Genomic DNA, 13,492 nt, shown 5'->3' with positions numbered 1-13,492 from the left:
GCTGTTCCAGAGAAACAAAGGGGAGGGTTAAATAAAGTTGATGCAAAGAATTGTAGGTCATCTCTCCTTATCTCCTTTGGTAAAGGATGATCCAGACTAATGTCCTATCCTGAAGGAGATAAAGGAAGCAATAAAGCTCCTTATCTTTTGGAGAATTTACCATGGCTCCAAAACTTCTGGGTCATTTAACTCAATTAGAAAATGTCCAGACCAAGAAGAACTATTCCAAAAGATGCTCTAAAAAATCTCACAAGTAAATGAATGGGAAAAAGGAGGAAGCCATTATTTTACATTTGACTTTTACACAGAAGGACAAAAATATGAATGCATCGGGTGAACAGATTTTGCTGTTTTTTGTCTCTGGAAATCAAGTTTAGATGTTTTTTACATTTACATTCTTCTTGTATATTATGTTTATATTTTAATAGACATTGTGTATTTATACTGTGTTTTCTTTTTCTTCTGCTCTCTGCCTTTTGAGTTTCTTTGACTGAAGTTACAACAGTTCACACTCCCTCCTCCCACAACAGCAATCAAGCTGCCCTGCAAGTTCCTGCTAGTTGAACGACGTCACACGTGAGAGCTGCTTGTGCGTAAGTGTGTGTTTGTGTGTGTGCAGAGCGTGCCTGCCATTACATGAATCCAATTGTTTAAGTCAGCACTCTTCCATTTGCACATGTTCAGTGACACAGTTTATCAGACAGACCCTTTTCTTCAGTGTCAGTGCTGAAGGGTCACCTGGACATTTCTCATGAGCCCAAACAGAAAAAAAACACAAGTGTATGAGCATGTATTAAAGCCATAGTAGAGGTTATGTCTCTTATATATTCCTACCTTGTAAGTTGTCTTCGTTCTCTTCCTCCTGAAAGATTTTACCCAAACTGATGGGTTTGTTATCTCCGGCTGAAGCCAAACTCTTATTGCAGTCCTCTGCATCCTCCACCGGCACCACAGTGAAGTTTGTGGGCATCTTGACTCTTCACTTGTGCAGAGGCAGTCCTAAGAAGGGTCCAGAAGTGACAACCAGGAAGTCACTAGCTGTTGAACTTTCACCCCAATAAGGAGGAGAAACACAAATCCAAAGAAGTCAGGTAGAAGACATGAGGCTTCAGGGGAGGAAAGCCTGAGAGTCAGACTGACCACGACATGGCACCTACTCCAGATCTTTGTGTTTCCTTTCCCTTCGTTGTGTGATCCAGTGTCCTCTAAACTCAGGGTGAAAGTAACGCCTCCTGCACATGGGGCAGGCCAAAGTCCTGCTAAGTATCTCCTCACTCTCCTTGTTTCTTTCCCTCCCTTTTCCCCCCACTGCTCCAAGACTACTGCCCCATGTGACCTTCTATTTACCATATGAACAGAGGTGGAGTCCTTCCACACAGAAGCCTTCAGCTCCTCCCATTACTCTGACTGCCCCACTTCTCCAACTCACACCTTTGACATGCAGAAAGGTGTGGAAAGAAACTTAAAAATGTCTGTTAAAGTTCATAAAGTATCAAAAAAATCTGAACTCTGTGAAAGCAAACAACTTTCTCACATCAAGGAGGGAAAATCCAAACACAGGGTCTTGTCTTTTCTCTTCTTTTAGGGTTTGGTTTCGATTCCCTTGCTCCCTCCAGGCTGGTAGTTTGTCTCTGACTTCCTCAGGTAAAAAAGAAATGGGTGTTACCTTTCCTGCAGTGCATTGTGGGTAACAGTAGAGTGTTATGTTCAGCACTGCTGCGCTTCACACACTCATACTCACGCACTGTGCCAGCAAAGGAAGCACCTTGTACATAATCTTTCCTCTGGGTACTCTCAGCCTATAAAGATCACAATGGACAGCCAAGGGGGAAGGACAGAGCTTTGGAAAACAATGGACACAAGTAAACATGTTTTGTTTTCAGTTGGTGGGAAAACATTTTGTGGTCATTTTCCTTGTTGGCACTAAGTCTTTAGACATTTTCCTTGATGTGCTGCAGGCTTTTAAGTGCCATAAATAAGTTAAAAAGATCCACACTCAGCCAGCTATAGTACATCAATGTGTATCTTTGCATATATGTGCTACATTTTCTCAGTGAACACAAGTTTTTCTGTGCATCCCTCCACAATATGAACCCTTGATATTAAAAAGCTTCCTTCAAAATTCAAAAGCCAAGAACAAACAAAATTGATTTTCACATTTGCCACAACAAAGTTTGACAGTGATTGATATTTTTTGACTGAAGAAGAATTAGAAAAATAAAGATAAATAAAACTCGGGGCGCTGGTGTCCTAGTGGTCTTAGCGCCCCACATACAGAGGCTATCGTCCTCATTGCAGGCGTTGCCAGCTGGACTCAAGGCTGCGACCGTTTCCTGCACGTCTTCTCCCTCTCTCTCTACTCCCCACATTTCCTGTCTCTCTTCAGCAGTCTTATCAATAAAGGCAAAAAGTCCAACTTTAAAATAAATAAAACCTTAACAGTGCAGCATAACCAGAGCAAAGAAATAAGGGGAACCATCACAGAGGCTTTAACATAGAATGTGAAGCACATGTTGAACCTACAGACATCCCTGGCTGGCCTGATATCAGATAATCTCACGGACACAGAGGCCACACTGGATACCACAAAATATAACTGCTGTTTCTGCAGCTTTGGTAGAGAACTACAGAGAGTTTTTTTCTTCTCTTCATGAACAGCTGAATGCTTAAAAAAGAGCTAGACTTCATTAAATTTAAGCAAGCATACACTTCTCAGGCCTTTTGACCTTCTGACCCAAAACATTAACTTTCCAAACAGGCTTGCTGATGTTGGTCAACCATTTTATTCCTAGATAGTTTCTCTTTTACTGAAAAACATGTGGCACTCATGATTTGTACTATGTTTTTCTGTGTGTCTGTGTCTGTAACTTTGCATTTCTTTTTGCGCTGCAGACTGTCTTGGCCAGGTCTTCCTTGAAAAAGAGCTGGGACCAAACTGCTTAAATAAAGCTGAAATAATATTGGTAATGTTTTTGTAATATAAGACCTCCTCTATAACTTGTTTCATATGTTGAACATTTCTCAGGCAATAGGTTTTTTTTATGGAGGGTGTAATCCCTGAGACCGTGGTGTGACTACCCATTCCATGCCAGCAGAGGGCGCTGTTGGTACATAAGAGCTCCACTTCTCAGCTGACAATGAATAGTGGAAAGTGGGAGATGTTGAGGTCTGTGTCCAGCTCACAGGTATGGATAAATATAGTCAGTGGGGGTAGGAGTGTAAATATGATTTAGCAATGGCTCATAGTAGGGGGGATGAATATGAAGAGATACATATTTCTGTGGGTTGAGGACAGTTAAAAAAGTGTCTACCTTTCTGACTCAAAGTGTTGTTCTGGTCCTGACCTCTGACTCCTCTAATGTATATGTGACTGCATGTTTATTTAAAAGTATGCATGCTTGCTCAATAAGGTATTTGGCTGGATGCAAAACCTCTAACAACTTTTCTCTAGAAATGCCAAATATTTCTTTCCTGGAATCAGCTTATCGTTGGTGCGCTATCACTTGGCTCATGAATAAACTACCACAGCTTCTCCTCCATGGACAGAACTGCCATTTTATACCTCTCAGATGGCTTAAAGTGTGAATGTTGAAAAAAAAGGGAGAGTGAGAGAGTTAGCAGTGAAATCAAATCCCTTTAGCAAACAGCAAAAAGGTCAGTGCTGACGCAGACCCGGGAACAGGCTGCCCTCCCTCAAGACTATATTCTTAAGTGGGTAGATTCTATTTGTAGCATTTTTACCTGTTTACTGACTCCCCCACTCCAAACCAGGTAGCTGTGCAAACATACTGGAGGGTTTGGATGACCTCTTGTGCCATCACACAGGGGGATGAATCTCAACTGCCTGCAGTGTGCTGTCTGACCGCAAAACGCAATATCAGGGCACATGAACTTGTGTTTATCAGGAGTTCGACGCACTTTTATACACTTGGTTTACTGGCTTGAGTTTGAAACATCAACTAAAAATTATGCATATTGCAAATAATCAGTAAATATCTAATTTAATAATGAAAACAGGCTTCTTTATGGTTGTTTTAAATGGCATTTAAGATTCTTTAAAGGCTCAAATAGCCACAACAAGAGCTTGATTTCATTTAAAGATTATAAACATGCATATTTAAATAATTCAAGCAACAAGTCTTTCATAAGTTATGTTGTACTGAAATGCTCAGGATGCACTGAGGAGCTCATTCCTCTCTCTAAACATTGAAGAAGCAGAGCAGCCGCACTCTGATGATGAAGTACAGTTTGAACAAGATAAAGAGATAAGCCAAAGAAAGGAGTCATTTCATACCTTATAATGCCCTTCAATCATCTGCTGGTAGACTCTGTATTAAAATGGACAGCAGGCCTCCATTACCTCCTCAAGTGAAGCCAAAATACCACCTCCTTTGTGGCTGACATGTCCCACTGGTGACGTGTTTTGGGGCCATGGCATGGGTAGAAGCGATCTGTGGATCTTGTGGAGTCACAGAACTGATGTCAAACCACTTCTGCTTACTGAAGCATACTGTCTGATAAAACGTCAAAGATCCCTCAGGTGGGTACAGTCCATGGCAGAACAGATTATTGTGTTTATTTGAAGCAGACACTCATGACCATGAAGAGTTCATTGACTCTTGTGTGAGTGTTCACATGTTTCCTCTCCCCAGTCCTCCTGTACTCTGCTAACCCAGTACAAAATGCTGCAGGAGTTTCATTCGCCAACAGAGGTGTCAATCAATCATCTACCAATCATCATCAAATGACCAATTAAAGGGAAACGTCTCCAAAAAATGAACACTTGCACATAAATGAGCATGATAAGTAGTTGCTTTGACAGAAACCATGGGTGAGCAAAATGTATTTGGTGTGTATTTCAATTCCCTTGTTTGAACCATGTACCATCTATGACAATGTAAAGATAGCAGGCTGTAAGACCTATACTGCAGCCAGTCACCGGGGGAGCCCTGGAGTTTTGGGCTTACTAACACTATATGAAAATATCAACATAAAAAGAATAACAATAACATCAGGGGAAGCTTGACTGTTCATTTCAGGTAGAAGTTTGCTAATTAGCTATAATTCAATGGAAGAATTGGATTCATGTGCAAATGTGAACATGCGATTCTAAATTGAGGCTCTTCAATCAAAATTATTTGAGGAGTTGAACAATGTCTCAAAATATGTTAAAGGCACTGTAAGGAGTTTTCAGGTTATGTTGAGTCTGTTGAGCACTTTGGAGAACACTGGGGTTGTTATCCTGGGATGAAGACTGCATTTCCCATGAGCACCATTGCCCACTGTCTTAAAGATGTGGCTCTTGGCAAAGCTTCAGAATCAGAAATACTTTATTTATCCCTGGGAGGGAAATTCAGTATATGCAGACCCTCCCCCCATGGTTTTGTGTTTTGACCAAAGATGGTTTAAAGCTGGGGTTGGCAGTCTCGGAAAACTAGCATGAATTTGAATGTAGCATTTCCTCAGGACTCCGTCTAACCCCTCCCTCCTCCCTCAGAGCTCCTCCAAAACGACCCCCCCCCCCCCCCGCTCACATGCACGAGCGCCGCTGACTTGCGACCATATGATGGTGGCTGATTCAAAACTGGTCCTCACCAAAACATTCTCATAGTGAAAGTTAAAAACAAACAAACATAGCTGTTGTTAGTACTTACAACTGTCATGCTAGCATTATCCAGTTGTACCGGTGACACGATATCAGGAGAAAAGTTCTAACACATGTAATACTGTAACATCTCTACTGTTTGTTAAACCTGTTCAGTGTAGATGCTCTTAATTCCTACACTGTTGACGGTTAGTGAAGGCATCAGGAGAGATGTAGAGTGTGTGAGCGGGAGAGAGGAGAGACAAGAGGAGAAGTTCTTCATTCATTCAAACATTGATTGTTGTTTTGTTGGTTGTCGGCCGACAGTGACTGGTTATTAAAACTCAACGTGTTCACGAATCGGCTCGTCATCCCTACAGTGTCCAGATGGACGCTACAGTACATATACATTTCTGTAGGACTTACTAAATGTCATTCATTCTTCTGCTTGTCAGAGCCCCCGTGGTGAGAGCTTTTTAGACTCTGATCCGGACTACAGTCCAGAGCAAAGCACCTCATCGGGTCAGAGGGGACAGGCCCAAGGTTGAGCGAGAGGGGCAGTCAGTAGAGTCAGGGGAAGCAGAGGCAGGAGACGGGGACGAGGAGTGCACGCCGGGGAAATGTATGCGCAGGAGGCGGGCAGAACGGCAGGACGGGATTTGAATGGTTTAAAATTTTGGCACCCAAAAAAGGCTGATTGGTTGGTGTTTTCCCAGGTTTACTCCAGCTGTAGATAGCAGCTTTTCTTCCTTCTTTTTTAAGAACACATTATGTATTGATTGCCATCAGGACATAAAGATCATTTTAACCAGTATAACAAAAAGTGTATCTAAATCTGATTACCAACCCCAGCTTTAATACATAGATAAAGTCTCTGTGACATTTGCGTATTTGCTTCTGAAACAGAGTTTTAAAGGCCTTTTGTGGCCAGTTGACATACTGAAATGATGACTCAACTGAACTTTTGGTCAACCTAGCAAGAAGAGGCAGAGTTGGCCTTTAGCTACAGAGGACCATAAAGACTACATGGGTGAGGAGAAGAGGAGGATAATCATTGATTTAGTAATTACTGCTGGAAAACGTCGGTCACATGACTCCAGCTGTCCGGCAGTCCTGCTCCGTGCTGCGTTCTGAAAATGCAACCGGGGGGTGTTGATGGATAAGAGAGCTTGAAGCCGGACCGCAGCGGATCAGAGACAGACCGGACACTGATCTGGTGGAAGTCCAGGGTAAGACTATTTCAAAATCAGTACAAAAAAAAAAAAAAACCACCTTAACAGTGCCATAAAAGCAACATCTTGCAATATCACTACGTGTGGTGGAGGCATGTACTCCCTTAAAGCACAAACCAACATGACAGAAATGATAACAGAGCTGAATACAGGCAGGAGAAGAAAAACACCCTTAGCTGAAGACTTAAAACATTGTTGCTCAGGTTTAAATAAGTATAGAATAAGATTTTTGTAATTTGAGTTTCATAAATAAATGAACCGTCCTCGACCGTTGTCTCCTGGATGAAAGTCTTGCATTTGTTTGACTCATCCTCGACCCCAAACCACCAGCCCTGGACTTGATTTAACTCTGTTCTCCGTCAGCTGATTTTATAAAGGGTTCATGTGTCCACAATGAGAAAGGATCCTAATTGAGTTTCTATTTGTGGTGGGAATGGGAATGGATAAGTAGGGGTCACTCTCTGTATTTGGAATCGCAGCTTTTTTAGAGTGCAGTATTTGTAAACAGGGCTTTAAGGACACCGGTGTGGGCATTTAATCCTTTAACCATATTATTTTACAGTTTTAGCTTTCATTAAATATAAAAATGGGTACCTTGGGAGGTGGTATACTGTAGTAGCATTGAAGATCATATACAGTGCCTACCTTGTCCCCATCCCTCATCTTTTTTTAGGGACATGCCCACTCTCCATACGCTGATGCCCAGAACACCCAGTAGTATTTTCATTCATTTCATCTCTCACTTTCTCAAACTCTAAATCCTTTTCACACAAAAAAAAACAACCCAGTCTCCCAAAAAACTGGATGTTCTTTCTTCAAGGCAAAAAAAATTACAACAAATGAATGAATTTCCCACCAATTAAGATGAAAATAGATTGGTTGTTAGTGTGTGTGTGTGTGCGTGTGTGTGTGTGTACTCAGCCCGCTGTAAGCGACATGAGGGCACCAGGCAAGCATGGCCAGTGCTCAGACAACTATTTTTGGTCCAAGTGGAAAATTTTGACGGGGATTCTTTGGTGGCGGGGACCAACAGCAGAGGATCAGGAGGTAAGAAGAAAGTCTGTGAATCCTGTAGGACTGTGGGAAACAGTGACCCTGTGCCACACTCTGCTGGCACTGGAGGACTTCATGTGGCCTACCAACAAAACAGGAGGAGAAGGAGAGGTGCCAAGCCCATAATTTGAGTTTGGTGTGCGTGTGTGTGTGTGTATTTGGTGAGTAGGAGGTATGCAACTTAAATGAAGCCTACAATCATCGTACTCAAAATGCATGCAAACTGCAAAAAGAGTAGAATGTTTTTATAATTGAGTTTTTGTTTGTATTGTGGTACTATCTGCAAATGTTTAAAGTGTGTGAATGGTTCTCTTAGTATTAGCTTCTTCAACGAAAAAACTGAGGTAATTGACAAGGCCAACCGATCTGCAATGTGCTGCATGTGTTATTGTTGTGTGCAAAATGTGTTATTTGGGGTCCTCAGTTTTTCCTCCTCAAAGCTAAAGTTGTCACGACTATTACAGAAGCAAAGAACACAACATCTACCTGATGTGATCTGTATCGCTGTTGGAGGAACTGGATCAAAACTGGGTAGTTTTTGCATACTGTGAATTTTGCTCTTATTCCCATACTGGACACTGAATTTTGGCCGAATCAGTGTGTACGACTAGTACACTTCGCTGTGCAAAGCATTCTGGGATACCTAACAACATGAACTGAGCAGGCAGTTCTTAGTTACAGTGTTTTACAACCTTTATCCTCTTTGTCAAATCATCCACAGGTAGATAAAACTTGTGCAAAAGTGCAAAAAAAACTGCACTGTTATACAGGATTTGAGTTTTCCTCTGATATGGTCTATGCACTGACACAGGACTTCCACCGTATCCGTGTCCGGTCCATCTCTGATCCCGTGCGGTCTGGCTCTGTACTCTCTTACCGGTTGCACTTTTGGAACGCAGCACGGAGCAGGACCGCCTACCAGCTGGAGTCATGTGACCGAGGTTTTGCCGCAGTAATCACTGGATCAAGAATTATCCTCCTCCTCTCCTCATCCATGTTGTCTTTATGGTCCACTGAAAACCTCTGACCTGTTGACTCCAGACCTAGCTCCGCTCATCATGACGGTTTGGTGTTTTATTCTGAAAATTAACCGGATGTTTTATTTTGTTTTGGTGCCTGACTTCCTGTCCCGCTCCATCTGCTCTGATTTATGCGTCGTTCTCCGGCATCCTGCAAAAATAGAAGTCTTGTGTATCTCATCTGTTGTGTTCCGATCTGCTGTATCAGAGTCGCAGCCGGAGCACAACGAAGAGGATCCAGTGGAAGTTAACACATTGACTAGAATAGAAACCTATCAGATCTGGTGCCATGACGGATCGGAGACGGACTGGACATGGATCTGGTGGAATTTGGCCGTGAGACACTGAGACTGAAACACACCAGGTTGGCAGAAGTTTGTTCCCAAGGATTACATTCAGCAGGTTGTACCACAAAGAAATAAACTCCACTCTTAGGACACAGTTCAGCTCAACTTAAGTAACGCAGGGCTTCAGAGCACAGAGTGCTGACACATGAATGAAACAGGCTTTTTCAGTGTAGTTTTGGATTGTCTGTGTTGTATCTATATCAGAGTAAACTAACTATGTTAGATTGATGAATTAAATCTTGTTTTAGTGATCATCATGACTGACATGATGACTGCCAGAATATGATTGTGTGTCTTTGAGAAGCTTCCAGATTAGTGCTGTATCATGAGAAAGTTCAGTGAAACAGGGCTCTTATAAAAACACCTCCACCAACAAAAGAAGCCAGAAATGAGGGGGATGATTGCCACGTTTGACCACCAAAACACAGCTGCTAACTATGTTAAAATAATAAAAACGTCTAAATCTATGAGTGGTGGAGGGCTGAGAGGAGGAAGTCCAACCACACACACACTCTCTCTCTCTCTCACTCTCTCACACACAAACACGCACACATAAGTTCTCATACTGTTAGCCCATGCACAGTACAAGTCCTCCCTGGAGTTAACCGCCTGAGGAGCAGCTATAAAGCATGAGAGCGATTGCAGGAGTCATATTTAGAAAGTGTTTCACTTCTACACATCAAGAACTACACATTAATCTAAAAAGGTGTGTTCTCACTTAAACACACACACACACTCACACACACACATGTAAATATAGCACTCACACCGGTGCATATCAAGCATGGCCAGCTGCTCCCAAATTTCAAACATATCTCAAAAACCCCCATAATTGCTACGTCCATTTGACGTTTCTGTATTTTACTGACCAAGACACACAATCAAAAAAGGTTTTACCTCTAAATGTGGAAACACAGGAGTTAGTTGTTGGACTTACACAAATACCAGCCGTTACTATATTTTCCATCTGCTATGAAAAGGCTTATGCTTCCCCTTACAGCTAAATGTCATGGATTAAGTGTGCCAGGCCTGTAACTAGCATTATTTATAAGAGTCTTGAGATGACAGTCAGGACTTTAGGTGCAAAATATAGAACCAAAGTAGTGTGACTCAGTTCACTTTGGTTTCAGGGTGCACATATCAAAGGCTTTAGCCCTGAAGCAGATTTACTGAAGCGTTCAGTGTATGCAGGGCCCTGCTGAGTACATCCTCAAACTCAGTGGGGTCCCCTTCAAAGACTAAAGGTTATACAGTGCTGAGCTCAACACATCAGCTTCCTTGAATTCCTAGCAGTGCACCCAGGCTGCATGAAACACTGTATACTCTGCTCAAATACATCTATAAAGTGTTATACAATATGTCATACTTCAATAAATATGTGAGCTTGCATTATTCTAAAGCATTCACTTTACCTTGAGTACCCGAAGAAGACTTGAATGAGTGCCATGGTCGCTTTTTTGGAAGTATTTAAAACAAAGTTACAGTACGATAGACTATCGAGTATCAACACCACACTATTGTTTTTGCTACGGTGGCCCTGAAGGGCAAAACACCACAACATGTTGCCTATCCTCAGAACCACAGAGCTTCTTCTGGAAGGCTTTACATTCCATCAATTGGACATTGTACTTCAAAAGCAATGTTCAAACTCCAGTTTGAGGAAAGTTTTTCATTTCCATCTCCCATGCACAGTCCTGGCAGGATTCAAACCCAGGACCCTTGCATTGAAAGGCAGCAGCCCTGTACACCACACCACAGGGCAACTTTCCTCAACATCACAGAGCTGCTTGGATGAACTTACTTGTGTAGGTTTTTTCATTTCACCATTTGGATATTGTTCTTCAAAAGAACATTTCTTATTACAGTGTGAGGGAAGTATTTTAATTCTATCTCCCATAGGCATGTCCATGTCAGGGTTTTGATCGCAGGATCCTTGCGTGGAAAGGCAGCGGTCATATCCACAACACCACAGAGCTGCCTGGCAGTAATTGCATTTTTAGGTCTTTTCATTCCACCACTTTGTTGTAATTGTTTAAAAGCACAGCTCAACCACATGGTGAGGACAGTGTTTCATTTTCAGTTCACATTTGAAGCCCTTCGTGGGATTTAAACCCTGAACCATCAGGTTGAAAGGTAGCAGGCCTATCCTCAACACCTAAGTGCTGCTTGGATGAATTGACCTGTGTAGGTCTTTTCATTCCACCATTTGGATAGTGTACGTACCCTCCCTCTTTTTTGAGTTGTCCCTGCCTCAACCTTGTGCTGACCCTGCCTCAACCTTATACGTTCCCTCCACTGGACTTGAAACCCGAACCATTAGATTGTAAGGCAGCAGTCATATCCACAACACCACAGAGCTTAGTAGTAATTGCTTTTTTCTGTCTTTTTCATTCCACAATTTTGTTGACGTATTTAAAAAGCTCAACCAAGTGTTTCATTTTCATGTCACATTTGAAGCCCTCAGTGGGATTTGAACCCAGATATCACAGATAGGGAATAGATCAGAGGAGTAGACGTATTCCCTTCCATCATTCTGCATAATATGAACATTTGTCATAGCAGTTTCCCCAAAATGACAACCCATAGCTTTAATTTAAAACAGCAGTATCCTTAAGACCCCTGTGAAATCTTCACTTCACAGCTCCAGTGCTGCAAATGACTTATTGGCTCAGTATCTGAAACTCTTACAATATGACACAAACTGAATTTCATGCTGGTTGGATGTTTCCTTCATACTCTGGCATGATGGCTGACTTACTGTTTTCTGACTGACAGGCTGGCTGACTGACCGGAGCAGTTCACAGCTGTCCTGTGCCAATGCCCGCCCCTGCAGCAGGGTCCTGTGAATTTTGACAGCCCTGTGATGCTTGCTTTTATTCTCTAGGAGACCTGGCCCAAACCCAGTTGGCATGTTTGATCATTTTCATCAGGTTTTTATGTGATATACATTCAGGGAAAAGGCTCTTCTCCACTTCAAAACTGTATCATTTGAATGTTGGACTAACCAGTTCATTATGTTTTGACTGGCACTGGCCGTTCCAGTTAGTTTCTTCATTTATATTTTGTTGTGTTGAAGTCTTAATGCTGGTTTAGAAAATGATCTGCATGTCGAAACCCAAGTCCACAGTAAAAACTCATGATTTTGAAATCTTTTTTAAACCATCGGCTACAGAAATAAAGCCTCTGGTAGTGATGGTCAACTTGTCAGGCCTTTCAGTGCAACCAGAGCTAAAGAACAAATGGCTGAAAGACCAAACTTCTTTTAAAGTGTGTTGACATTCATCCAACCATTAACCAGGCAAGCCTGTTGAAGTTAAAGGGGAGGTATGCAGATGAAGAGTGGTTTGTTTGCTGCACTTGCTTGCAGATGTCTGTTTATCAAGACTACTGTAAGATAATGCAAAATCTATCAGAAGACAGTATTACCAGGCAGGGTAGAATACTTGATTCTGATTGGTCAAACCCCTTGACAGTGATAAGTGAGGCCAGGGACAACCTCATATCACATCAAGTCAATCCACATCAATGTGTGCAGAGCATTTCACCTCTGACACTGAGGCAAATATATTTCTGTTAGAATGTTTAATTGGTAGACATTGTTACAAAATGTTAATTCAAGAAACAAAGACAGCGGGCACAGATGTGAGAACAGCCTGAGGAGCTACTGGACCCCAACAGTCTCTGATAGAGAAAAGTGGAGCAACATCCTGTCCTGCAATCCAGGCAACAGCAGCAGAGCTGGTGGGAACATCTCTAAGTAAAGGATCACTGTTAAGTAGCTTAAAGCTGCAGTTGGTAGGATTGGGGTAAAACAAACTGTACTTATTTTGTGCTGTGTTTGGCAAAAAAGTCATAACACTCATCAACAGCCATCAATAAATGAGGTATTTTGAGATTTGAGATTTCTGTATTTTCCTATGCCTAAGCAATCTAAAAAAATCCAATGGCTCCCATCAGCTCCGACCAATCAGAGCCACTCTCCTGATTGGTCCTCCTACTTCGTCCTGATTGAGCGTGCACTACGATCTGTTTGTGGACGGGGCTTACAGGAGCAGAGAGGGGGGCAGAGGGGTGCAGTGAGAGGGGAATCTAGTGTGGAGGAGTAGTGTTGACATTCAAAATCTCTCCCTGAACTGATGTTTGTTCCAGGACTACCAACAGCAGCTTTAAACCATAAGAGGTAGTGAAAATAGTCCAAATTTTCAAAACTGTCATTTGCCTTATTTATGTTTTATGGTGTGTAAACTGCAAGACTAG

At 42.2% G+C, this 13,492-nt stretch overlaps 1 protein-coding gene across 2 annotated transcripts in view; it reads right to left on the bottom strand.

Annotated features, from left to right (window-relative positions):
* Positions 1-4,629, bottom strand: part of LOC117827014 (solute carrier family 12 member 7-like) — a 43,386-nt gene extending 38,757 nt beyond the window's left edge. Inside the window, exons 1-4 of one of the 2 annotated variants that reach the window (XM_034703461.1) lie at positions 4,295-4,629; positions 1,742-1,840; positions 1,535-1,635; positions 835-999 (exon numbers count right to left, since the gene is read on the bottom strand). In XM_034703461.1, coding sequence (XP_034559352.1) covers positions 835-970 — 136 coding nt within the window. In that variant the 5' untranslated portion in view covers positions 971-999; positions 1,535-1,635; positions 1,742-1,840; positions 4,295-4,629. The remainder of the gene's footprint in view (positions 1-834; positions 1,000-1,534; positions 1,636-1,741; positions 1,841-4,294) is intronic. The other variant, XM_034703462.1, reaches the window with a different exon arrangement.
* Between the last annotated feature and the right edge of the window lie 8,863 nt (positions 4,630-13,492).

This window comes from Notolabrus celidotus, chromosome 15, assembly GCF_009762535.1.
Source record: "Notolabrus celidotus isolate fNotCel1 chromosome 15, fNotCel1.pri, whole genome shotgun sequence".
In the NCBI taxonomy this organism is placed as follows: Eukaryota; Metazoa; Chordata; class Actinopteri; order Labriformes; family Labridae; genus Notolabrus; species Notolabrus celidotus.
Note: the sequence above shows the minus strand (reverse complement) of the source record. Positions and strands in the feature narration are given on the sequence as shown.